The sequence below is a fragment of the Corylus avellana genome, chromosome ca1, assembly GCF_901000735.1.
Source record: "Corylus avellana chromosome ca1, CavTom2PMs-1.0".
NCBI classification, from domain to species: Eukaryota; Viridiplantae; Streptophyta; class Magnoliopsida; order Fagales; family Betulaceae; genus Corylus; species Corylus avellana.
This window is the reverse complement of record NC_081541.1, coordinates 8,541,667-8,568,380: the sequence shown is the minus strand read 5'-3', so window position 1 is coordinate 8,568,380 and position 26,714 is coordinate 8,541,667. Positions and strand designations below refer to the sequence as shown.

Below are 26,714 nucleotides of genomic sequence, written 5' to 3'. Positions count from 1 at the left end.
AACACGCCAAGTTGTTGGCTAAGCATAAGTAGACTTTATCCAAAATATTGGAGCAAAAAGTCTTTCGTTTTATTATTATTATTATTTTTTTTAAAAAAAAAATTGTAAAAGGTCTAAGAGAAGAATATTCCTTTTGAGTGTGGTCTCCCTATATATATATATATATAACATATTTATTGAGTAGCATCTACATATATAAGATGCTAGGGTAGCATCATGTTTTTCATTAGCCCTAAGTTGAAAGTCAAAAAAATTGATGAGACTCTCCACAATCCTAACAATACACGATTAGGATCTTATTCAGTTCAAATGAATAAGAGAGGAGACGATTTTTTAAAATAGAAAGGTAAAATTGCTATTTTATATTTTTTTAGACAATTTTGCCCTTCTGTTTTAAATGATCGAGTCCTATAAGATGATCCAAATTTTCTACAATGGACATATTTGTCTCCGATTCTTTATGAAACAAACATGTTATCCCAATTAATATTGTTGGGTTACAAACCAAAACCCTAACTCTAATAGTATTAGAGGACGAGAAACACCCTTAATAACCTAAAAACAAAGGATTATTCACCCGAGTTATCATTCTAAGCATTTTGCTGAACACTTTATTAGAATTATAATATTCAATTTCGTTTCCATGAGCAACATTGATGGGGAAATCTTTTTTTTTTTTTTTTTTTTCGAAATTTTAGTTAAACAACCACTAGAAAATAGAGAACTCTCTTTTGAAAAGAAATTTGATTGAAAAATTATTGGTTAGTAGAAACATGATGCGGATCCGAATATTGCAAATGATCGCCCATCCGCATCCGCGTGTACTCCAAGAAGGAGTCTATTGAAGGAGATGCACTATCGGTTTTCGATAAAGAAGAGAAACGAATTTCAGTTACAGAAGTCTCCATAATAAGATAAAACTACAGCGGAATAAGGAGACTATAGCCCACATAACAAAATAACAACAAACGGAAACTAAAATCCAAAAACCGACAGCGGCAGCTAAGCCGTGAGGCTAGGGTTGACGGCGAAGAGACGAGAAGAAATGGTGATGAGAGAGAAGGGGAGACATGGACCATGAAACATAAAGTTTTGGTACGTGAGAATAGAGTATAGACCACAATGTTTTGGATATCGAAGTACTGAAGTTTGTACTGTGCAGACAAAGCAAAGCCTTTAACGACCTTTTCTTGTGGCCCTTGGAAAATCAAGCAACTATAGTCAATGGACCTCACTAATTAAGCTACCAAAAAAAGAATTAAAAAAAAAAAGCTACCAAAAAAAGAAAAAAAGAAAAAGAAAGAAGAAGGCGTTATTATGTGGATCACGAAGTGTGATGGGTGTACCACTTTTTTCATGTTTAAACTTTATAGGCAGTCGGTCCATAATTGTGGCCGTAAATCATGTGACCACGATAGCTAGGCGTTACAAACATTAATTGCTTACTGCAACGCTCATTAAAGTCTCTAAAAATATTAAAGTGTCATAGACCGAAAGGGACTCTCTCGGATTGAATTCAACCGGAGAGGAGAAACCGGTCCTTTAATTTAGAATGACAGAATTGTCATTTTATAATTTTTTTTTGACAATTTTACTCTTCATTTAAAAGGGACCGGCTCATCTCTAGTTGAATTTGACTGGAGAGGATCCTTCTCCGTCATAGACACACTATACCCCACGCGAATTAGTATTATCTTCGGTTAATTTGAACTTAAAAGTATATAATTAGTTATATTTTAAGAGTATTTTTATTAATTTAAAAAATTAAAAATACCCTTCAAATATAATTAGCTCCATACATATCCGGTTTCTTTAAATTGACCCAAAAAAAAAAAAAAAAAAAGAGAAAAAAATGAAAGAAAGAATATTTCATGACTTTTCATTTCCTTTTTAACTTTTTGGGATCGGTGGTGGACAACCTATGAATATTCTAGGCCCTGGCCGAGGTGGTGGCCTGGTAGCTCTAAGGCCCAACAGGCCTTTGGGTATTGGTTGGAAATAGTCATTCTTTAACCCCTTGTGTTTTGCCAAAGATTTTAATATCATCCCATTAAGGCATAAGTGAAACTTTAGATGGCTAATACTAATAGGATTAAGGATTTTTATTTTGGGAGTCAGACTCTCACCCTAGTACATGCCCAACCAATGTAACAATTTTCTTTAGATGGCTAATACTAATAGGATTAAGGATTTTTATTTCGAGAGTCAGACTCTCACCCTAGTATATGCCCAACCAATGTAACAATTTTCTTGAAACTACTGAACCACCACCACTGATAGTTCATAAATAGATTTATAGTTGTATTTACAGTATTATTACCGGAGGAAAATAAAAATTAGTGGACTACCTAGCCCTTTTCAACAATCTTTTTTAAAATTTAACAAACGCTAGCTGATTTGTCATGTACTATAAGGACAAATATCAATTTTATATACTAGGTTAGATGAAAATTCATTTGACCCCATTTGAAAGAAAACTTTGTCCGAACAAAAAAAACAAGAAACAATGCAACCTCTAGAATGACCAGTACTTTCTATATAGTTGATTTTATTTATTTTTTATTTTTTAATGTTTTTTACACAACATTTGAGCCAAATCCTTACATTTTTTTTTTTCCCCTCTTTTTCTCTCATGTATCTTTACTATTGTTGTTTCATAAGATGATAATGTTTCTTTCACTTGAATTGTATGTTCAAAGGGTCCTCCATTTCTTAATCCCAATGCAGCACAAATCATTCTGCTAATCATCGACTAATGCAAAGGAGAAAAACCTTGTCAATATATAGGACTAAAAGCAGGTAATCCTTCGGCTCATATTTTCCAAAGGCCATATTTTTCCAACAGGCATAGTCATGTTCTCTTGGTATAAATCAGATTGCTAAACTTTAAATAGGCCAACCCATTGTAGTGCTTAATTCATACATCAAAAACACCATCTCCTTTCCACCATTGATACTTGAAATATTTATCCAACGGCTAGATTCTTGAATTCTTGCAATAGAAACCATTCTGGTAGAACACAGGATTGATTCTTCCTCCTAACTTTGTAGTTCAGCCTGTACACATGTTCATCTCTAACAACTTGAACTACAACATTCCTGAGCTTGATTTAAGGCTCTATGCAAACCAGGATGGATAGGAAAGAAAAATGAAAATAAAAGAAAGAGAATACACCAGTAATGGTTAAGATTATTGGAAGCTCAGCAGCAGCATCGAGCTATGTAAGGAATTAGAGAATATTATTTCTTTTAAAACCTTCTACGTGCCAATTAATGGAAAGAAGCTAGATGACAAAACACAAGACGAACAAAAGATCAGTGAAGTGCCAGCTGAGAAAAAAGAAACAGCAATCCAATCAATGTTGAAACAGCAAACAGAAAAACCTCAGCAAAACCCATGTCTGTAGAACTAAAATACAGCAAACAGCAATCAAATCCAACAAATCCAAACAGCAATCACAGCCAAACCCACCACCACAGTGAAAATATTGGCTTTGATGGAGACAAAAAAACAAAACAAACAAGCTCAACAATGGAAACAAATAGAGTGGAAAGCAACACACCTTTGACCGAGCAAGCCAGAGAGGAATCATGGCTTCGATGGAGACCCCAACGCCACCTTCAATCAATCAAACTAGAGAGAAGAAGAGAGAATTCTTTGAGAGACAGAAACGGGCTTTTGAGAGAGAGAGTTTCAGACAAAAAAAAAAAGATGAGGGATAGGGATAGGGAAAGGGAAAGGGGAAGACTCGGGTGTTGAGAAAAGAAACAATAAAATAACCAAAAGTGTTGTTGAGAATGAATGAAATAAAGCAACATTTCGCTGCGTGTAGCAAAAAATGGGTTTTACATAAGCTACTAGACGTGATTTTTGTCCCATATTAGCTAAATATATACAATATGGGGGTTTTGCCTCATCTGCCAGAGATGCTCATTGGAGCATTCTGTCCATTTTCTTTTTCAAAACATTCTCAAAGTCACTATTTGACCGTGACAGCAACTGGCTCAGCAGCAATGGAACTCCACACTTGTTCATACGTGCATATACCTTGGTTTAATCCTCTCTTCCAAACTATAACCAAAATATAGAGGGTATTTCACCAGCGTTGACTTTGAATAATCCATGGTCAAAAAGAACTCCCATTTTGGTATCAAATTCTTTGACAAGCTATATGAACACAACGCTGCAAATCTTGAAATCATGGTCTCAACTTCCTCAATACTGTATCCCCTCTCGAAGAAAAATTGTATCTGGGGTTTTAAATTGGTCTCAAGGCTAAGGCCAAAAGTATGTGGACAACGATTGAGAAGAACAACAACATCAACCCCCAAAGAACGGAAGTACTCAGCAGTTGACCGTAAGTTGTCCTCCACGCTGTAACTAATAATGGTTGGGTAGCGTGTCAGAATCTTACCAACGCTCTCTGCTGATAGCCCCATCTCATGAAGAAATTCTACAGTGGTCTTCACCTTGTGCCTGCTATAAATGAGAAGCTCTGGACAGCGACATATCAATTTTACCCATTGTTTCTTGTCCACTCCCAAACTCTCTAAGAATGCCATGCTGGGTATAAGATTTCCAGAGAGACTAATTCCACACAACTGAGGCCTTCTGTTGAGGATGGTCAAAATATCAGATTTTGCTATCCCAAGATCAAGAAGAAACTCGACCAATGGCTTGATTTTCCCCTCCGAGCTATAGTAGGCAAAAGCTGAGAATCTTTGTATAATTCCCTTGATCTGCTCAAGACCCATGCCAAGCCCTATGAGATAGAGAACGTTAGGGCGGAGCTTCCCAGCAGGGTCTATTTCACTCACTCGAGACCTGGCCTTTAGCTTCCTGGAGTCGAGGGTTGGATTGGGCTGAACCCAACTGTTTTCTCTTTAACAGGTGGGCCTGGAAAGTTTCCACTACATCTACTGTAAGGTTCCCATGCTCTTCTAGAAGAGCTTCAAGGTAAGGAATAAGAGCGTCCCTGATCTCAAGAGTTGTAAGCTCATGTCCTGCAATGCCAAAGGGAATTTGATTAGATAGGGTCATCACTCATCCCAAAAGTTTAAGCTTATAGGAATGAGTGAATTTAATTACTTAGTTTATACTCTAACACTCTCCTTCACGTATGGACTCAAACTCTCTCTTAATAAGTGAGGCCCAACACATGTAATATTTAATTGAAATAGAAAGTGAATGACGGAGACAATGTTTGAACTCAAGACCTCTGCTCTTATACCAAAAGGCTTAAAAGCCTAAGCTAATAGGAATAAATGAATTTAATCATTTAATTTATACTCTAAAGGGTCCAATTTAGAATCAAAGATAGTGTTGCTCAAGGGAAGTAGTAAGATTTTAAAATCGAACCTAGTAGATATCGAGGTTTATGAATAGAATGAAGCCTTGAGACAAGGTGGTAAATGAAAAGGTCAGACTTATTGATGGCTCTTGCAGCAACTGCATTGCTCAATCCTTTTTTCTTTAAGAACAAGGTCAAAAGAGCCTTGGCTTCTTCTTTTTCTGCTGCCAGCAGGGTTGTACACACCACTTTCAAGCCGAATGATCCCTCTATCCTGGAATCAGCTGCAATAAAATCAAACAAGTAGAAAAAGAGGTTAACATTGTAAAACGATAAATGCAAATGGCCAAATCTTTTGGCTTGTTATTTGAAGGTTGAAATAGCACTGCAAGCCAGACGAAGAAAAATGAAAAATTTGCTCACCAGAATTTGCTTGGCAAGAGAAGAGTTTTGCATGAAAAAAAAAGCTGAGTCCTGAATAAGATAAAACAAAAATCAAAACTTTACCGCCATTAACATGGAAATAGAAAAGAAAACTAAACAAATAAAAAGGGAGAGAGGTGGGGAGGGGTGAGGGAGCTGCAGCTACAGCACAACTGCTAAAATCATTCACAACATTTAGTCACTCACTCAACTATACGAAATTTGGCAGCAAGTATTCTGCCCAACTGGTTAAATTACAGAAAGTTCAAAAGAACAAAAATCAAACCCACTTACAACCTCCAATCTATCAAAACCATTTGGGTTCACTAAGGGGAGTGCTTAATTTCTAACCTCCCATAGACTTGTATAACCTCCTTTTCCCTTTTCCCTTGTTAAATACCATAAAATATTTGGTGTTCTCCTCACCCCTCACCACCACTGCACGTCTGAGGAATACCATCATCTTTTTACACAATCAGTCACTTCCATTCCTTTCCTAAAGCATCTCCACTCGCCTCCCATCTCAAAATCCTTTACAAAAAAAATTTATAACGAAATTCCTTCAAACTAATTTCTTGGTTGCTCAAGCACCCAAGTCCCTAACTTGCCAACATCACCGAAAAATCGTGAAACAAAATTATAAATTTTGTAATAAAAGCAGAGCGCATCAATGCACCACCGTAGCTCAAAATAAACAGCACTTCACAGAAGAGGTACAAGTATGAACAATCCTGGTTATAAGGAACTACAAACTATACAATAAAAAATCAAGAAATAAAATGAAAAGTGGAGTGAGTATACCTTGAGCTTGAGGCAATGAAAAGTCCTCTTGACAGACGCAAGAGCCGCACACCAGAGCGAATTGCACGGAAAGCTCTCATTTTTCTTGCCTTTTTCCTTTCTGCGTATCCAGAAATTGAAGCAAAAATCAGGTTTCGATGAGAAAGAGCGGGTGTTCGTCTAGAAAACAAGTCCTGTGGTCTGTGACTGTACAAGAAAATTTTAATAAGAAATCAAACCAAACCAAACACAGGCCGCATGCCACTTCGGAGTTCGGACACCGGCTTGGTAGAAACATTATACATAAGGGTTTTTTATTTTTATTTTTATTATTATTTTTAAAATACTTTACACTTGGGCTCGTAGTGTTTTTTTTTTTTTTTTTTAACCTAGGGTTCAAAAATAGTCATAAATGGTATTTGACGTACGGAAAAATTAACTTAGTATCTCTGTTAAGTTCCATAACACAGTGTCATCATATAAAAATGCCATATGTCATAAAAATTAAAAATAAAAATAAAAATAATTAAAAAAACTAAACCTAAAAAAAAAATTAAAAAATTCATGGAGCCACCCTCATTTTGGTCATTGGGGGTGGCTGGGCGACCTCATGCCGGTTTGGGGGTGGCTTCATGATCGGCTTGGGGGTGGTTCAGCCACCCCTAATGGCCAAAAAGTTGGTGGCTGAAGCCACACCCAAAGGCCTTGAGAGTGGTCGGCCACCTCATGAATTTTTTAATTTTTTTTTTAGATTTAGTTTTTATTTTTATTTTTTAGGGCACGTGATATTTCTTTGTGACGAGACGTGCCATTCCGTTAATTTGAGCTAACGAAACTTAACAGAAGTACTAAGTTGGTATTTTCTCGTAAGTCAGGTACCATTTATGACCATTTTAGAACCCTAGGTAGAAAAAATAAAATAAAAAACTGTAAACGCAAGTACTAATAAAGTATTTAATTTTTTTTTTTTTTTTTAAGTACATCAACGAATAAATTACAGTCAACAAGAAAGAGCTGGACAACCAACAATAAGCTTCAAAACACATCAATGTTTTTTTAAAAAAAGCTCTATGGATTGTTGAAACAAAGACAAAGAAACTTAGTTGTTTGTGTAAGAAGGAAGATGGACTATAAAACTTTCCTTCTTTCTTTTTCCTTTTTGAAATAAATATATTTTGGCCCCTGAACAAGCGGTTATTTTTCATTTAGCCTCATAAATTGAGAGTGAAAATTAGACACGTCAAATTGTCATTTTGTTATTATTACCCCTCTCCAATTACAACCTCTTCGTTAGCTTTGGCTGTTTGTTTAGACGAGAAAGTCAAATTTGATCAAAGTTTTCAGAAACTACTATATATATATGATGTTTGAAAAACAGAAAAGTGAAAATGAAGGTGGTTCTTCGAGGATAGTTCGTCCACTCTCGTCAAAGTTTACTATCTATATGATGTTTGAAAAATGGTGGTGGTTCATATACAAAATGGTGGTGGTTCATATATATATATGATGTTTCAAAAAACAGAAAAGTGAAAATGAAAGTGGTTCTTCTTGGATAGTTTGGCCACCCTCATCAAAGTTTACTATCTATATGATGTTTGAAAAATGAAGGTGGTTCTCCGAGAATAGTTCGGCCACCCTCAACAAAATGATAGTTTGATGTACGGCTTCTCTAAACTTTTTTAGGCCTATTTTGGTGTTACAGGCATTTTTTTAAAGATTCTTTTTAAGGCCCGTTTTAGACCATTTTGGGTCTGATTTGAGACTTCTTTTCTTGTTAGCATTTTGAGCCTGCGGGAAAGTGAATTCGTTTCTTGTGTTGCATATTGACTTAGGAGTTAGGATCACTACAACAATGAGATTTTGAAAATTCATACGTTGAATCAGCTGTGTTTACCTCTTTATCCAGAAGTTGTATCGGTAGAATTTTATTCTCTATATATATATATATATACACCAAAGATTCATAATAGCAAAGAACCAAATACACATTCCATTACAAAAACAAAAGCTTCTCCAAACAACACAAGCACAGAAAAAACTCTTTCATACGACAACCTGCAGAATCTGATCAACAAACATAACAAAATAAATGTTAATCACCCATCACCCATCATCCTGCTGTGGTGTGGAGCAGCTCAAAGTTCCTCATCGTGGCCTCCTCGACCGACAATATTATCCTTAATTTCCTGGGACTTGTGCTTGGCAGCCTCCAAGGTCTCCCCTGCATTGCTTTTGGCTTTATCATAAACCTCCTTTGTCTTTTCCTTTGCCCAACTCAGCTGCTCCTCTGCCTCCGCCTGCTTCCTCGTCGCTTCCTCCACCGCGCCACTCCCCGTCTCCAGGGCTGCACCCTTCGTTTCCTCCGCATTCCTAGATGCCTTCTCTTTTGTCTCCCCTGCCTTCTGGGCTGCTCTCTGTTTTGCTTCGGAATCCTTATCTGCGCTATTTTGACCGGTTCCTGCCCATCCATCCAATTCTCAACAATTAGAAACACCATTTTTTAGGCTTTAAATCACTTTAAAGTGCGAATAAATTACAAATCCAAACTTGTAAGTTGTTAGATATTTAGTTTAAAATCGCACTTTTATACGAAAAAAATCGAGGGAAAAGAAAGAAGAGAGAATGGTACTAACCAGAAGCCACCTCCTGGGCCTTGTCTTTGGTCTTCTTCGCAGAGTGAGACGCCATGTCAGAAGCCTCCCTGGCAGCTCCCTTGGAGCCATCATCATCATCATGCTTCAACCCAAGTCCTTCAGAGAGTTTCTCCTTCGCCCACTCCGCCCACGACTCCGAAGCCTCTTTGCTCTCTTGCGCCGTCTCCGCCACCTTATCCTGGGCACGTTTTGCCTTTTCCTTCACTTCCTCGTACTCCCGACCTTCATTTGTCGAGTGCACATCGTGGCCCACGCTGGAGATCGCAAGCGACAGCGCCACCAGCATCACCAGCACCATAGCGAAGAGCCGAGAAGGCGGTTTGGAAGCCATGAAAACGAATGTCGAGCAAAATTACTGAGAAAAGGAGAGATGGCGATCAAAGGGTATTGAGAAAAAAGCAAGCTCTGTAATTCAAATCGCAGCGAGTGTAAGTTTTGGGCGGTTGGGGTGAGATTTTAAAGGAAGAAGACGGTGGACGTGGCAAAGACACGTGTCAGGCGACGTGGCGAGCGTATAAGGCGGGAAGTGGGTGAGTTGGCCGTGTGTCGCATTATGGCGGTTGGGGATGATGAAGTCCCAAAAGCGGCGGTGTGTCATTGTCTCGGTGGAACCGCATGCACCGAATACTTCAATTTCATGCCTTTATCCACGCACCGTGGAAATGTCTTTTTTTTTTTTTTTTAATATATATATATATAAAAGAAAATTACACATGGGTTTCATAGATTTATAACCAAAATCTGAAAAACACAAGAAAAAAAAAAATTGACATCCTATGACTTTATCAATAGGATTCTCTCAATTTCAAGTAAAAATAAAATGATTTAATTTTATCGTATCTATATTTTGAAATAAGTCATTCAATAGTCAAGATTTTATTTTATTACGTTTAACTGTGAATGATATCATTTAAAATTTTTAAATAACACAATATCATGTATACATTTGTTTTGCCTCGGCCTTAGTCTAGGATATGGATTGGCCCTGCTGGCCCAGATTTCATGGGCTGATTTGGATTCAAGTCTAACCTTTGTTTTGCCAAGCTAGAAGAATGCTATAATTTTAGAAAGCATCAGTCGGGACAATGATTGTTTATTTCAAATAGAATAGATAGTATTTATTTTACTGTCGAAATTTAAAGTTGATAAATCATTTGTATAAAGTTAATATTGGCATGCTTTTTAAAAAATGCATATAATGTAAAATTATGTGCACCGTTAAACTTGACCATGAAATAAATATTATTTCTTTCATTTGAAATTGAAATATCCTATTCGGTGAGAGTGAGCTTCAAAATGACTCAAGGGAAAAAAATAAATCAGAGGAAGAGGAAAAAAGAAAAGAAAAAAAAGAACAATGATGTGAACCTACTAGTAACAACATAGGAAAAGCTAGACGAGTTTGTCCAAGGTAGCACAATAGACTATATTCTAAAACAATAGTTTTATTATTGGTAGTCGTTCCCCTTTAAATAGAAAAATAATAGACTACATGTTACATGAGGATACTAATCAAAAAAGGACTTTTAAACCATTCAAAAAATGCTACATTTTCCAAATATATTTTTTCTTATTTCTAAATAATGTGTCACAATTTAATAAGATAGTATTAATTATCCAAAATTATAAATTATAGACATATCTTTTTTTTTTTTTTTTGAAACATATCATACTCATTCATTGATAAAAGTTGTGAGCCTAAAGCTCTTACAAACAGAGCAAAAAGCTCTGAAATAAATCATAGCCGAACATAAAGATACAGTCATCAACAACAGACCAAATCAACCAAAACACAGCATCCGCTAACCTATGACTAAATATCAGGTTGAAAACTCAGATCTACATCAAACAGACACCATCTAATGCATAGGTAGCGCTTATTCCTCGGCCTTGAGAGCAAAACCCCCTAACCGATACTTATTCCTCGGCCTTGAGAGCAAAACCCACAAGCCGATACTCATCTTCCTCGACTCGAAAGCCAGGATAAATTTCACATCCACAACCCAAAGGTTTGGACCAGTAATATCGGGCAGCAACCGGGCGCAACAAAGCAGGAGGAGAAAGCCTTATTACAAGCATAAATAAAACCATACAGGGAACAATAAAACTAATGCAGTAAAAGAAATTACAGCAAATAAAACTAAATACAGGGGAACTCAAAGGAAATACAAAACAGAAAAACAACAAAACAGGAAAATAAATGCGAAAAATACTCAAAGCGAGTCACGGCAACCGGAAGAGGCCGATCGCGAGCTGGCCGGAAACCGCCGCGGAAGGTGGCACAAAAAGCTTGGCTCAGGAGGGACGCGTGAAAAGACCCGACAGGGAGCGGTAAGCAGCGAAGCGAGCGCGGATGAGATCAGCGGCACACACAAACAAACAGGGAGGGGGAGAGTTTGAGTGAAAACCCCCAAAAGCAGTACCCACCGAGAGAGAACACAAGCACAACAGAACAGAAAACACCAAAGACAGAAACAAACCTAAAACAAAAAAACGGGAAGCAAAGAAGGGAGGAGGGATGCAGGCAACAGGCATCCCTCCTCCCTTGAGGCGATAAATTATAAACATATCATTTGTGAACCAGGATCGGAACCACTCCTTCGCTCAGGGGCCAAAGGGTGGTCCCCAATATATTTTAAAAATTAACTTTTGTCTCTCAAGATATATATATATATATATATATATATTAATTTTACCCCCAAACAAAATGTTCTTTCTAAGAAAAAATTGAAAATTGAAAAGCGTAACACTTCTCAAACCATGTAAGTAACCTAGACTATAGAGGATGTTTGGCAAATAACAACTACTCCCACGATATTGTTCATAGTTTAAAAAATTAAAAAAGAAAATAATTACTGATATAGGAAAATGAAAAATTGATATTGAAAAGTGGAAATTTTTTGTTTTATAGTGATTTTTTTTTATTTGAATAGTAATAAAAAGTAAATAATGTGATATAAAAAGTAAATAATGTGATATAAAAGTGAGAATGTTTTGATGTTTATTTTTTTGAAGAAAAATGAAGTGAATAGTGTGGTGGAATGTGTGTAGTTTAACATCCAAGGTCATATGTATATGGCTGCATTAAGAAGAATTGGAATAAAAAACTCCTTATTGAACTCAAATTAAGGGGAGTTTTAGATTAAAACAAAGTAATGAACCTTGGATCACCAAAACAACACGAATTACAAGCTCTTTTATGTATACGACGACAGGCAAACAGCCATGGTGGTGTGAATTGAAGCAGCTGAGCTAGCTCAAAGTTCCTCAAGGTGGTCTCCTCCACCAGCAGCAACATTATCTTTGACTTCGTGGTCGTGGGACTTGTGCTTGGCAGCCTCTACGGTCTCCCCTGCTTTGTTGTTGGCTTTATCATAAACCTCCTTCGCCTTTTCCTTTGCCCAACTCACCTGCTCCTCATCATCTGTCTGCTTCTTCTTCTCCGTGGCAGTTTTCCTGGAGCCAGACTCATCATGCTTTATTCCAAGCGCTTCAGCGAGTTTCTTCTGAGCCCACCCAGCCCACGACTCCGAAGCAGCTTCTTTGCTCTCTGGCGCCTTCTCCTCCTTTACTTCCTTGAAATCATCACCACCACCACCACCACCACCACCATCGTCTGTCGAGTGGTTCCTATGCCCCACCGTGGAGATTGCAAGCAACGCCACCACCACAACGAAGAGCCGAGAAGCCATGAGATATTTAGAGCCAAGTGTACGTTTTTGGTGGGTTGGGGGCTGGGATTTTATAGGAAAGAGGACGACGAACATGGCCGCGACACTTGTCAGGCGACGTGTCGGGCTTACAATGTTTGTACTTAAGATTATCGTTTTACAGTTGGGGCGGAGCACTGTCAATCTGTCATTGTCTTTGCCTCCCACTCCAACACCCAATGGGGGGATAAAGAGCGTTTCTCATATCTTAATTGTCGTTTAGTGCATGCCTTATCTACGCACCGACGAATGCCTACTACTACAATAGTTTAAGTTGTTATTCATCTACAGTAGCTTGTCTCCTGCAGCCTCACTGAGCTTTTCCTTTGCTGCATTTGTTATGTCACCGGCTCTCTCTGTAGCAGGGTTCTTGACTTCTCTAGCCTTCTCGGCTGCTGCATCTTTAACGTCTTTAACCTTATCTGCGCTATTTTGACCGGTTCCTACCCATCCATCCAACTCACAACAATTAGAAACACCATTATTTAGGCTTTAAATCATGGTTTAGCATCTAAAATAGCAGGATTGGGATTGCAATTTCTTACCATTTTAAACTAAAATCGCAAGAAAAAAGTGAGATATTTAAAAATATGCAAAATTTTAAAATGTGATTTGACTCGCAGTTTATCTTTTCAAAACTATGTTAAAAAAGAACAAAATCTCATTACTTCATTTCAAAACGTCATTTTTAATTCCAACTTTCAAAAATATTTAGTTTGAAATCCCACTTTTTAATCTATCAAATCAATTTAAATCATTTTTAGTCTACGCAATGCCAAATGCACTCTAATTTCTCTTCATTTATTTCTGATGGGCAGATAAATTACACTTTCTTAAATTACAAACGCAAACTTGCAAGAGATTTAGTTTAAAATCGCACTTTTTATGCCGAAAAAAATTGCGGGAAAAGAAAGAAGAGAGAAGGGTACTAACCAGAAGCCACCTCCTGGGCCTTGTACGTCTTTGGTCTTCTTTGCAGAGTGAGACGCCATGTCAGAAGCCTCCCTGGCAGCTCCCTTGGAGCCATCATCATCACCATCATGCTTCAACCCAAGTCCTTCAGAGAGTTTCTCCTTCGCTCAGCTAGCCCACGACTCCGAAGCCTCTTTGCTCTCTTGCGCCGTCTCTGCCGCCTTATCCTGGGCACGTTTTGCCTTGTCCTTCACTTCCTCGTACCCCCGACCTTCATTTGTCGAGTGCACATCGTGGCCCACGCTGGAGATCGCAAGCGGCAGCGCCACCAGCATCACCAGCACCATAGCGAAGAGCCGAGAATAAGGTTTGGAAGCCATGGAAACGAATGTCGAGCAAAATTACTGAGAAAAGGAGCGATGTCGATCAAAGGGTATTGAGAAAAAAACAAGCTCTGTAATTCAAATCGCAGCGAGTGTAAGTTTTGGGCGGTTGGGGTGGGATTTTAAAGGAAGAAGACGGTGGACGTGGCAAAGACACGTGTCAGGCGACGTGGCCAGCGTATAAGGTGGGAAGTGGTGAGTTGGCCGTGTGTCGCATTATGGCTTCCATGTGTCGTTTAAGGTTGGGGATGATGAAGTCCCAAAAGCGGCGGTGTGTCATTGTCTCGGTGGAACCGCATGCACCGAATATATTAATTTCATGCCTTTATCCACGGGAAAAGCTTATCCACGCACCGTGGGAATGTCTTTTTTAAAATAATAATAATAAATAATAAATATTTAAGACAAAATAAAGTTCATTACAAGAAAAGAAAATTACTTAATTACACATGGGCTTCATAGATTTATAACCACAATCTGAAAAACACAAGAAAAAAAAAAAAAAACATTGACATCTTACGACTTTATCAATAGGATTCTCTCAATTTCAAGTAAAAATAAGATGATTTAATTTTATTGTATCTATATTTTGAAATAAGTCATTTAATAGTTTTTTTTTTTTTTTTGAAAGAAAAACATTTCAATTTCATCGATAATAATCATGAGTATAAAGCTCTTATATCGTAGAAGCACAAAGCCCTAAAAATGCAAATTATAGCCAAAGCTACAAAGATACAATCATCACCTAAAACCTCCGCTAACCTATAACTAGTTTTCAGTTGAGATAACAGATTTGCATAAGATAGACGCAATCCAATGCATAGGTAGCTCAAATTCCTTCTCGACCCAAAAGCCAGGATAAAGTTTACGTTCACAACTCAAAGGCCTGGACCAAAAATCACATCCACGACCCAAAGGTTTGGACCAAAGTTCAGTTCACATTCAAGCAGGCAGATCGAGGGCCCAAAGCCTTATTATAAACAGAAGCAAGAAAATTGAAATAAAACGTGGGCGAACCAAAGAGGCAGAGCCTTATTACAAGCAAATAACATGAATGAAATGCATATAGGGAAAAATATGAACAAAGACAATACAAGGAAAGTAAAACAAAACGGGAACAGGCACACGCAGCATGGATGCTCATAGTGCACTCGCCGGAGACTGACATCGGAAGGGAACGCTGCAAGCTCGACGGGGTGGGGACGCGGAAAAAGGCCCAAAACAGTGGACAGAGGGAGGAGAAGCCGATCGCCAGCTGGCCGGAAAACCATCGCAGCAGGGGGCGTTGAGGCTCTTCACTGGAGGGGCGCAAGGAAAAACCCAGCAGCGGACAGTGGGTGGTAAAGCGGGTGGAGGAGATCGGTTAACATAAAACAAAACAGGGGGGAGTTTGAAAGAAACCCCAAAATCAGCACCTACACTGAGTGGCACACAGGCAAAGCTACAAGAACAACATACCAAAAACATAGCAAAGAAACAAAAGGGAAAGAAACAAAAAACAACCAGAGAGCCCCGCCAGAGACAAAAGCGGAACAAAGAGGAAGGGGTGGCGGAGAAGGGGTAGGGAGGAAGCAACCCGGGTCAGGGACATCAAGTAAACTATTGGCACCCGGTGCAAGGGCAGGAGAGGGGGAGGAGGGAGGCAGCAAACGGCCATCCCTCCTCCTCTTACCATGGGGGAGGAGGCTTACCTGAGGTTGCGGCACTAGAGAGAAAGCGAGAAAACCCTAGCCTAAGTCATTTAATAGTTAAGATTTTATTTTATTATATCTAACCGTGTAAATGATGCTATATGATGAATATATTGTCAAGTCATTTAAAATTCTTAAATAACACAGTATCATGTATACATTTGTTTTGCCTCGCCTTAGCCTAGGATATGGATTGGCCCAACCGGCCCAAATTTCATGGGCCGATTGATTCGGATTCAAGTCTAATCTTTGTTTTGTGACACTAGAAAAACGCTACAATTTTAAAAAGCAGTAGTCGGGACAATGATTGTTTATTTCAAATAAGAATAGATAGTATCTATTTTATTATCGAGATTTAAAGTTGGTACATCTAATTGTTTGTATGAAGTTAGTGTTGGCATGCATGCTTTTTAAAAAATGCATACATATAATGTAAAATCATGTACACCATTAGACCCGACCATAAAATAAATATGATATATTATTCGGTGAGAGAAAGTGCTTCACAATGACTCGTGGGAAAATGAACACGAATGTGAACCTACTAGTAACAAATCATAGGAAAAGATAGATGAGTTTGTCGGAGGGAGCACAATAGATTATATTCTAAAACAATAGTTTATTATTGGTAGTCGTTCCCCTTTAAATAGAAGAATAACAGAATAATACCGATCACACAAGGATACTAATAAAAATAACACATTTGTGAACTATGTTTTGAAAAAAAAAAAAAAAAAACACTTCTCCGACTCTATTAACTCCATAGACCACCAGGATTAAGAAGAATTGGAATAAAAAAATCCTTATTGAACTGTAATTAAGGGGAGTCTTAGATTAATACCAAGGAATTATTATGATTACATATATCAAACACAAAAGGAAACCTTGGATCACCAAAACAACACGAATTACAATCTCTTTTATATATACGTACGACAAGCAAACAGCCATGGTGGTGTGAATTGAAGCAGCGGAGCTCAAAGTTCCTCAAGGTGGTCTTGGCCTCCACCAGCAGCAACATTATCTTTGACTTCTTGGTGGGACTTGGACGTGTGCTTGGCAGCCTCTACGGTCTCCCCTGCTTTGTTTTTGGCTTTATCATAAACCTCCTTTGCCTTTTCCTTTGCGGGACTCACCTGATCCTCATCATCATCTCTGACTCTCTCCGTCTGCTGCTTCTTCTCCGTGGCAGTTTCCTTGTTGGAGTGAGATTCATGCTTTATTCCAAGCCCTTCAGATAGTTTCTCCTGAGCCCACCCGGCCCACGACTCCGAAGCCGCAGCTTCTTTGCTCTCTGTCGCCGCCTCCTCCTTTACTTCCTTGTACTCACCACCACCACCACCACCTTCGTCTGTCGAGTAGGTCGTATGACCCAACGTGGAGATTGCAAGCAACGCCACCACCACCGTAACGAAGACCCGAGAAGCTTGTTTGGAAGCCATGAGATATTGAGTGCCAAGTGTACGTTTTGGGTGGGTTGGCGCTGGGATTTTATAGGGAAGAGGACGACGAACATGACGGCGACACGTGTCAGGCGACGTGTACTTATGGATTCCTAATTGTCGTTTTACAGTTGAGGCGGCGCACTGTCAATCTGTATTAATGATTGTTTAAAATGGGGTGGCTCCGGTCACCCCCTTTGATTTTTTTATTTGCTTTGCTTTTTTGTTTTAATTGTTTAATAGTTTTTGTTTTATAATTATTAATTGTTTTATAATAGTTAACTCTTAATAATTTGTTTATTCTATTTTTTTAAAAAAAAACCTATAGCACTTCTCAAGCGGTATTAAGAAGTTGGAATAAAAAAACTCCTTTAGATTAATACCAAGTAATTATTATGATTACATCAAACACAAAAGGAAACCTTGGATCGCCAAAACAACACGAATTACAAGCTCTTTTATATATATACAACAAGCAAACACGCATGGTGGTGTGAATTGAAGCAGCTGATATGATGAGCTCAAAGTTCCTCAGGGTGGTCTCCTCCACCAGCAGCAACATTATCTTTGACTTGTTCGTGGGACTTGGACTTGGACTTGTGCTTGGCAGCCTCTACGGACTCCCCTGCTTTGTTTTTGGCTTTATCATAAATCTCCTTTGCCTTTTCCTTTGCCGGAGTACTCACCTGCTCCTCATCATCTCTGACTTTCTCCGTCTGCTGCTTCTTCTCCGTGGCAGTTTCCTTGTTGGAGTGAGACTCATGATCACCATGCTTTATTCCAAGCCCTTCAGAGAGTTTCTCCTGAGCCCACCCGGCCCACGACTCCGAAGCCGCAGCTTCTTTGCTCTCTGGCGCCGCCTCCTTCTTTACTTCCTTGTACTCATCACCACCACCACCTTCTTCTGTCGAGTAGGTCGTATGACCCAACGTGGAGATTGCAAGCAATGCCACCACCACCGTAACGAAGAACCGAGAAGCTTGTTTGGAAGCCATGAGATATTGAGAGCCAAGTGTAATTTTTGGATGGGTTGGGGCTGGGATTTTATAGGGAAGGGTGTCGGGCGACGTGTATTTGTACTTAAGGCTTTCCTAATTGTCGTTTTACAGTTGGGGCGGCCCACTGTCAATCTGTCATTGTCTTTGCCGCCACTGGAAGGATAAAGAGCGTTTTTAATATCTTAATTGTCGTTTAGTGCATGCCTTTGCCCTTATCTACGCACCGACGAATGCCCACTACTACTACTACAGTAGCTTTGTCCTTCATCAACTTGTTTCCACTTTCTGACACCTGATCTTTTCTTTTTTAAAGACATGATCAAATTCATTACAAGGAAAGAAAATTAGACATGGGTTTCATAGATTTATAAACCCAATCTGATTTATTTATTCACTTTTTTGAAAAAACCCTTCAATAGACATCCTAACCTATTTGTTGCATTTAATCGTGTACATAGTGTTATATTAAGTAAATTTTTATTTTTTATTTTTTTAAACTGACTATATTCACTGTCTAGTGACAGTTATTCAGGAGACTTAACTACATCAACGCGGAAAATGATCTTCTCCATTTCACCGTTTCCAATATACGCATGTATTGGTGAGTTCAAAGTCACCAACAAAAGCGTCCACGATGAAGCTCAGTGCCGAGCTCAGTTGAAACCAAAAGAAGAAAAAGAAGAGTAGAGGAAAGAAAACGAAAGAGAGAGGAAGGAGGACTGGAGGAGGCACATTGAAGAAACCGCTTGTCTTATTTGGTAGGCCACATTGAAACAAAGTCTCTTGAACAAACAAGATCTGAGAATTACAAACAAGCAATAACAATAACAAGGAAAAATGCAATGTCAAGAACATAACAAATGGGATCAAATCTGCAGTCCAGCTTTTAAAAAGAAGAAGAAGAAGAAGAAGAAGAAGAAGAAGAAAGGTTGAAATTGAGAGTTTAGTTCAAGTAATGGAATGACGATGTTCACGCACACCATAGCTGCAGATTTCGCCAACCAAAGCCATCCTTCATGTTATAGGTTCCTTTGACATCTTCATTTGTAGAATGCATCAAGGTTATAACAATCATCGAGAAGATGATCACAAAAGCTACAAAATAATGCTGTGAAACACAACCAAATTGCATATTTCATGTTACAACTCTTGGTCAAAACAAAGTTACAAGAAGTTTCTGCATATGAATGAATTATAAACTGTTAAATATACTGAGAAGTTATAAGGATTGTAGAGGAGGAAATGGTTATAACAACTGTTGAAAGATATTAACAGTTAGCACAGCCATCTTTGCACGTTTTGACAAAGGAGAGCCATCTTGTTAATTTCTGGCCATAACAAAGTAACAAGTTCTGTTCACACAGCTCCACTGTAGAACACACAGAAGGTTATACCAGTCACAATTTCATTAATATTATTGTAAAAAGCAAATAAATGGAGTGGGTTCATTGAAACACCACAGTGCCATCTATAAACAGGTTCGAGGTAAAAAAAAAAAAAAAAAAAAAGGCTCAAATCCAACTGATGAAATGTGTCGTGAGAGCACTCCCAAACACCGCGAAATCACCGATAAGCAATCGACCTCACAACCGAGTACATATCTTCAGCAAGAAAACGTTCTCTACCAAATTAAACAAAATATAAGTTGCAATACTAATACTAATATTAAATCATAAGTTGTTCCAAAAACTTAAGTTAATAAGAAATGATAAATTTAATCATTTAATTTTTTTTTAATTCTCTCACATTGTAAGCTCAAACTTTTCCTCAGTAATGGAGATTCAATACGTGAAAAATTTAATTGAAATGAGAGGTAAACTAGAGTCACGATTTTAAACTCAAAACATTTGCTCTAATAACATGTTAAATAATCAACTTTCCTAAAAACTTAAGTTGATAGAAAATTGTGAATTTATTCATTTAATCAAATATTCTAACAAACAAATAGTAAATGCTAACATGGCCATGGATCACTTTAGTTCTAGAATTACACTCTAGCACATGGAATTTATATATTCAGAATAAGAAATGAGAGTTTGTTCTCTGTCTAACAGCAAGAAGCAAATTAGAGAGGTAAAACCTGACTACTAGCTCCAATTGCATCTGATTTCCCAGGCCATCACTTGGGTTTGCAAATCAGAAGCAAAAACCAAATACAGGTTAAATACATTGGAAAAAGAATGTACCAAGCATCCTGTCTTCGCCATGTCTCTTTAAAATGGTCCAGAACAAAATGCTGCTGTGCTTTGACGCTGAATCTGCTTGCAAACCAAAAATACTGTCATCGACTCAAAATAGTACCTATAAATTCAGATCCGACATAAATGGAATATTATAGCAGATCAACCTTCTGCCAAGCAATGAGGCATTATAAAGTTGATAAGTGCTTAAACTATAACATAAGAGATAAGAGCAAATTTTAAACAGTCCAAGCAAACGGCGTGGAGTATGTTGCATACCGCCAGTGGAACAGATGAACATAACATGCATCATGCCCCATCCTATCAAAATACAGCAACAGGTGTTGCACTTGAAGACGAACATTTTAGGATGTACTAAATCTTATCAAACATACTACTGAAATATATGTAAAAAAGGGCTCAGAAAAAAGAAATATATGTCAAACACAAGAATGTAAGTACACCAGTTAAAACCACATGTAAATCCTGAACATGCTAACCATGAGGGAGAAAGATTGACATATCACAACATACCCAACCTAGATAAACCTACTCCAAAAGGTTCGTCAGCCCAACCAAACAATCCAATCCCTCTTATTATGTTTCCATATATGGATCATTGTAGTCCCCATTTAATGGGAGTGTATGATAGACCTCTCTATCTGGTTTCATATCAAGTTAATAAGAAACAATATTTAACATCATTAACAACCCAAACAATCATTACGATTACCACCATGATACTCAATGTCTTTGATTCATATACGTGTAACTTTTCTTTGGCAGGTCCATACTTAAGCAAATTGGAACATAAAACAGAGCCTTAAACCTCGGGCTACATATTTTTCCCAATAATTTTATTTTCCTTTAAAAATTTTTTTTTTTAAAAAAACTTGTCAAGCAAACCATCTGATTGTGGCTGTCATCAGAAGCCAGTGCATCTTTTTCATATTTAAAAAAAAAAAAAGAAAAAAAAGAAAAAAAGAAAGCAAAGGCCAATAATCAAACAATTAGTAACCCCTTGACCATATGGAATTACTTTTCCCTACATTTAACGCCTTATAAACCTTAAAATACAAATGTGTTTTCACATAAAGACACAAATACAATGATGGTAATGACATGAAATATGCAAAATCACATGTGCATGCATGGGTTGCATGTACATCTGCGGATGGACATTTGCAGTAAAGAATCTCAGGCACGTAAACACAGCAAACACAACAAGAACTAGTTCCCAAAGCACAAACCCCAGCAGCCAACCAAAAATTGCAAAATATATACAGCTGGAACGCAGGAGCATGATTACCTAATTAACAATGTCCTAACATGTTGTGCACTAGGAATCTTTGCATGTCTTCTTATTGTGACCAAGGCCCTTGCACTTGCTACACTGGAGTTGGCGTTTAATTATATCTATGGATTCAGCTTGCTTCATCTTTGGTCGGCCTGGTGGTCGTTTAGTAGGTGGAGGGGTTACAGTAACTACTACCTCAGCTGATTCACCCTGAACTGGTCTGTCTACATTTGGAACAGGGTGAATGGACTCTGCATACGTTAGACGGTAACTCTCGGCTGTGAAGTATCTGGAGCAATAATCATATGGGCTCCTACCAATGCATTCAAATACAGCAATAGCATGGCAGCAAGGCAAACCTGTAAGTTGCCATTCCTTGCAGCTACAATCCCAATTATCAATATCAACAATATCGACTGATTCTCCACGCACCTCAAATGTGCTACCATGTGAGAGTAACACTTGAAGTGATCGAGCTATTGAAGTTTCTTTGTGTAGCCTTTCTTCCTTAGATGGCGTTATCTTTGTCGTCCATTGACTGGAATCCACCCTACGTGTATAGATAGATTCCATCATCTTACCTCGTAATACATCAATCATCTGTGTTATTGGCAACTCATGTGCCTCTGAGACCCAACTGTAGAATTGTTGTCCATAGTTTGATGTCATGAGGTTATACCTTGCTCCTCCAAAGAATGCATTTGCCCAATGCTCTGGGTCACTTTCTATAACCCAATTGTAAGCTTCAGGAGAAATACCTTTGATGTTCTCAGCACTACGGTTGAAACCCTCAAGTTTGGGTGCACAAGCAGCCGCATAAAAATCATTAATCATAAATCGTCTTGCCTCATGAGAAAATTGCCCCTTCAAGTCCTTATTAAGTTTCTCAGCAAGATGGCGTAAACAATAGCTGTGGTAACATTTATCAAATATCTCAGCCAATGACTTTTTTAAACCATTCTGACAATCTGCAACGAATGTAATCTGCTGAGACGTTGACAATGCAGATTTAAGTTCCGTTAAAAACCAATGCCAGTTATCCTCAGTCTCAGCATCTACAACAGCAAAGGCTACTGGAAAGATAGCATCATCACCATCTACAGCTATTGCAGCTAATAATACCCCCTGGTATTTTGAGTTTAAAGGAGTGCTATCAAGGAAAAGGAGAGGGCGACATCCTTGCTGAAAACCAGATATCGAGGCATGGAATGATACAAAGAGACGATGGAAGCTTGAGTCATCCTTGGTGGTAAATGAGGCAACACTCCCTGGATTTGTTTCCTTTATCCTCTCACAGAAAAAGGGTAACTGATTATATGCCTCTTTATAGGAGCCCTGAAGCTGCTCCCTCGCAATCTCTTTTGCACGCCATGCCTGAGAATAATTCAATTGAATCCCATACTCCCGTTTAATGTCGTCTGCAATATCCTTTGGCTTGTAGTTTGGGGAAACTTTCAACTTCTCCTTTATGATACTTCCCACCCAACCCCTAGTTGCTCGATACCCTGCTTTCACAGCGGCTCCTTCACAAGTATGTTGTGTGTTCATTTTCTTGATACAAATCAACTGGGTGGTAGACAACCTTGAAGCATATATCCGCCAAGGACAACCTTGGGATTTGCATTTGACAGTGACACGATGACTGTCATTTTTCTTATATCTATAAGCAAATCCATGTGCAATGGAGTATTTGTGCAATGCTTCTCGGAATTCACTAAAGCTATTAAACCTTTGATCCACACCAGTGATGGTGTTTTCCCACTGTTGTGCCGCTTTCCGATGTCTGTCATCATTAGAACCAGCAGGATAAACTAGAGCTGTTTCATTGGCTATCTCCATATCTGTATGATTATTGGCATTAGCTGTATCAACTTGAATATCAATAGGGGTAACTACCGGAACCACTGCTTCTGAAACAGTTGTCCTGCTTGACCTGCATGATTAAATGTGCCAAAAAGATTGTTAGCCAAGGCACATGTAGGGTTCCAAGACATTTTCAGTAAGTACTCATTATGGTTCAACACCACAACAATTCACACCGTGGTACAGAGAGGCATTAATGAAATTGACAACCGAAAACAAGGGAATTTTGGATTTTTAAATTGACAGGCACATCCTCCAACCCCTGTACCATGTTGTGATTGCTGCAGGTATGGAGGCAGCTGAATATATGTAGGACCTGTATTAACTACCTACTACCAGGCATGTTGGATACATTTCGAGCAGCAGCTTCCTCTGACATGATAAACACATCAACCGTGACAGAATCACCGAGGAAATTCACCATGCGTTGCAAGTCCTTGTCTTTGGAAATTGTGATGAGAGTCTTCTTATTCCCAGGAAGGAAATACTTGATAATCATTGTATCAATACAAAAATCAAACATTTCTGCTATTTCCGACTTGAAATCATTTAACTGTGTTTGCTCATCAATGTCTATCGCGAAGGCCTCGCCCCCGGTGTAAGACAACGACCCGTCTTTATTCGTCACAAACTCCCCACCCGACTGACATATTGCTATAATTTTCTTGGCGGCCATGGCCTACCTAGATACTGGAAATTGAAAAAAGAAGGTTACATAATAATCTTGTTAATTTTTTTTACAGAAACCAATGCCTACAATAGGATGCATTCAGAACAGCATGTTTAACACACACACACACACACACACACAAAGAAAAAAGAAAAAAGCAAAAAGCATAACTAGATACAAGATTCCATTGAAATTCACTGAAGCTTCTACACAGCAAGGATAAAATCACTATATCATAACACAATTCACACAGAATTGCAAATAAACCCGCATAGTCTGCCCCACAACTTCAAATTAACAAAAAAAACTACCAAACAAAACCAGAATTTGGAACAATCAATATGAAAATACATAATTATATTTATTGTTTCTACCAAATAAGAAGAAAAAAACCAAAAAAAAAAAAAAAAATTATACAAAGATGCAGGAAAACCCCAAGTCTCCTATTTAAGGGGGAAATATCATAGTTGATGAAAGTCAAACCCTAAAATTGATTGTAAAACAATGTTACCTTTACTCCAATCTAAGGCAGTCTGAGAAAATCAGTTCGGTGGTTTCTTCGAGCTTCTTCCAATTGTAGAAATAGAATACGAGAGAGAGAGAGAGAGAGAGAGAGAGAGGGAGGGGAGCGCACGCCCAGAGCCGGACAACCCAGAAAGAAATAAAAATCAATTGATCAAACGTCATACGTTTTACCCAGCAGATTATGCGGTACCCCGCGTCTGACTTTATTATAACTACGTCCGGCCCTTTCAGCCGCTGATGTCTCAACTTCCTTATGCCCTCTTGTCCGTTGATTTATTTCATTTTTATCCTATTTAATTTTATTAGTGTGATATTAGATAAGTCATTGATAATTTTTTTTAAAATTTTTTTAAAGTGCCATGTGGTGTAGAATAAGAATAGGAGAGAACTAGAATGATATGCTTACAAAATATTTTGCAATTTTTATTTATCTTTCTTTTTTTTACAAAGTGATGTGGTACAGCGTGATTGAAAAGGAGATGAATCAAAATTTTGAAAAATTCAATCATATCTTGCCACATCTCTTTATAAGAGTTTTTTTAGTAAAATATTTTATAAGCATAGGATTATCATTTTAGGTTCTCTTTGTTTGAGTGTTTGAATATTTTTTATTAGAAAATATTTAGGAAGAGTATATATACTCACTTAAATTACCATTTTATTGTCAATGTCCTCCAGAGACTACTAATAGTATTGTCATCCCTAAGAGATAGCTCAATCGACTTGGACCACTGCTAATGAAACAAAGGTCACTAGTTCGAATCTCCCTCCCCACTCTTATGTAGACATGTTAAAAAAAAAATAGTACTATCACCATCCCCCAAGGCCATTAACTTTGAATTTCTTTAATGATAAATGTATTTAGTATTCTCTCGTATTCTCCTATCCTCCATTTTTGAAAATCAACCATTAAATACGTAAGATCCGCACCAGGTTTATTTATCTTTTTTAATAAGACAAAACCATGTTTGAATTTGCGAATTTTTTGTTTGCCGATCCTTTTGTGAGTTTTTACCCAACATGTTTTTATGCTCAGTTTGTAGGTTCATTTTTGTTATAGAAAAGGAAATATATTAAATTGATATTGTATGTTATTTACCTTGTATAAGAGTGATTGTAATCAGGTTTGATGGTAATCAAATTTGTTTACCGTACTTATCTATTTCAATTCTCCTATAAATATGAGCATTTGTATTGTAATATAAATAAAACAATAAGAGCATAATGTAGCCCCCTGGGCCTCATTTGTAGATGTAAGATGTAAGTATGTAAGTCATAGACTGATACTTTTATTTTTTTATTAATTTTTTCATGGTATCAGAGCAATCTAAGCCATATTGGATTAAGTAGTCCTTTGAATTTTATTTTTCTTTCATTTCCTTCTTTTGGTTTATTGCCTTGTTCCTGATGGTCAATACTTTTGCAAATCTCATCACCATAGATCTGTCATTGTATTTGACAAAAAAAAATCACCGAGTGCGTCTTTTGGCTTTCTGTTATTTGGCATGGTTTTGTTATTTGGCGTGGTTTGCCAAATCTGATGGTACCTTTGGTCCTCTAGGCTTGGAAATCCCAAGTGCTGCTGAGATTTCCTTTCATCAACTTCATTGTGCATAAGTGGCTGAAGCAATCTAGAGATGTCCACTATGTGTGTGCAGAAGAAGCAACTTGGCCGTCTATGTCCGTGAGCCACTCATCAAACCTGATTACAAGACCACTGGATCATCAAGAGAGACTAAAGTAATGTGATGATAAAGATTTAAAATAATGTTGATGTGGCACTCTTAACTAACAATTGGATTAATTATTGTTAAATAAAAAAAAATATGGGTAATTACATTTTCTCTCCCATTAACTACAACACATTGTCACTTTGCTCCCACAAACTGACAACC

At 37.9% G+C, this 26,714-nt stretch overlaps 3 protein-coding genes and 2 pseudogenes across 9 annotated transcripts; all 5 read right to left on the bottom strand.

The window, feature by feature from the left end:
* Positions 1-3,754: 3,754 nt before the first annotated feature.
* On the bottom strand, positions 3,755-6,799 carry LOC132175867 (transcription termination factor MTERF5, chloroplastic-like; annotated as a pseudogene).
* A 1,662-nt stretch (positions 6,800-8,461) lies between these two features.
* LOC132175778 (late embryogenesis abundant protein At3g53040-like) lies at positions 8,462-14,223 on the bottom strand (annotated as a pseudogene).
* On the bottom strand, positions 12,243-13,101 carry LOC132168141 (uncharacterized). Its single transcript, XM_059579234.1, has one exon. The coding sequence runs from the start codon at positions 12,913-12,915 to the stop codon at positions 12,406-12,408; it is 510 nt and encodes a 169-aa protein (XP_059435217.1). The 5' UTR covers positions 12,916-13,101; the 3' UTR covers positions 12,243-12,405.
* A 2,407-nt stretch (positions 14,224-16,630) lies between the features above and the next one.
* LOC132175692 (late embryogenesis abundant protein D-29-like) lies at positions 16,631-18,342 on the bottom strand. Its single transcript, XM_059587751.1, has 2 exons — positions 17,811-18,342; positions 16,631-17,430 (listed from the first exon to the last, which is right to left on the bottom strand). The coding sequence occupies exons 1-2, from the start codon at positions 18,279-18,281 to the stop codon at positions 16,822-16,824; spliced, it is 1,080 nt and encodes a 359-aa protein (XP_059443734.1). The 5' UTR covers positions 18,282-18,342; the 3' UTR covers positions 16,631-16,821.
* A 363-nt stretch (positions 18,343-18,705) lies between these two features.
* Positions 18,706-24,962, bottom strand: LOC132176385 (uncharacterized). Of its 7 annotated transcripts, none has more exons than XR_009439516.1 (5): positions 24,806-24,961; positions 23,954-24,314; positions 21,774-23,694; positions 20,471-20,542; positions 18,706-19,392 (listed from the first exon to the last, which is right to left on the bottom strand). XR_009439516.1 is itself a non-coding variant. In XM_059588584.1 (4 exons), exons 2-3 carry the CDS (start codon positions 24,298-24,300, stop codon positions 21,804-21,806), a joined length of 2,238 nt encoding a protein of 745 aa, XP_059444567.1. In that variant the 5' UTR covers positions 24,301-24,314; positions 24,806-24,961; the 3' UTR covers positions 19,914-20,542; positions 21,774-21,803. The 7 variants fall into 7 exon arrangements, 1 of the variants encoding a protein (XP_059444567.1); XR_009439515.1 differs by lacking the exon at positions 18,706-19,392 and adding an exon at positions 19,543-19,905 and having other exon boundaries at positions 20,471-20,585; positions 24,806-24,962; XR_009439518.1 differs by lacking the exon at positions 18,706-19,392 and adding an exon at positions 19,543-19,905 and having other exon boundaries at positions 20,471-20,545; positions 24,806-24,962.
* Between the last annotated feature and the right edge of the window lie 1,752 nt (positions 24,963-26,714).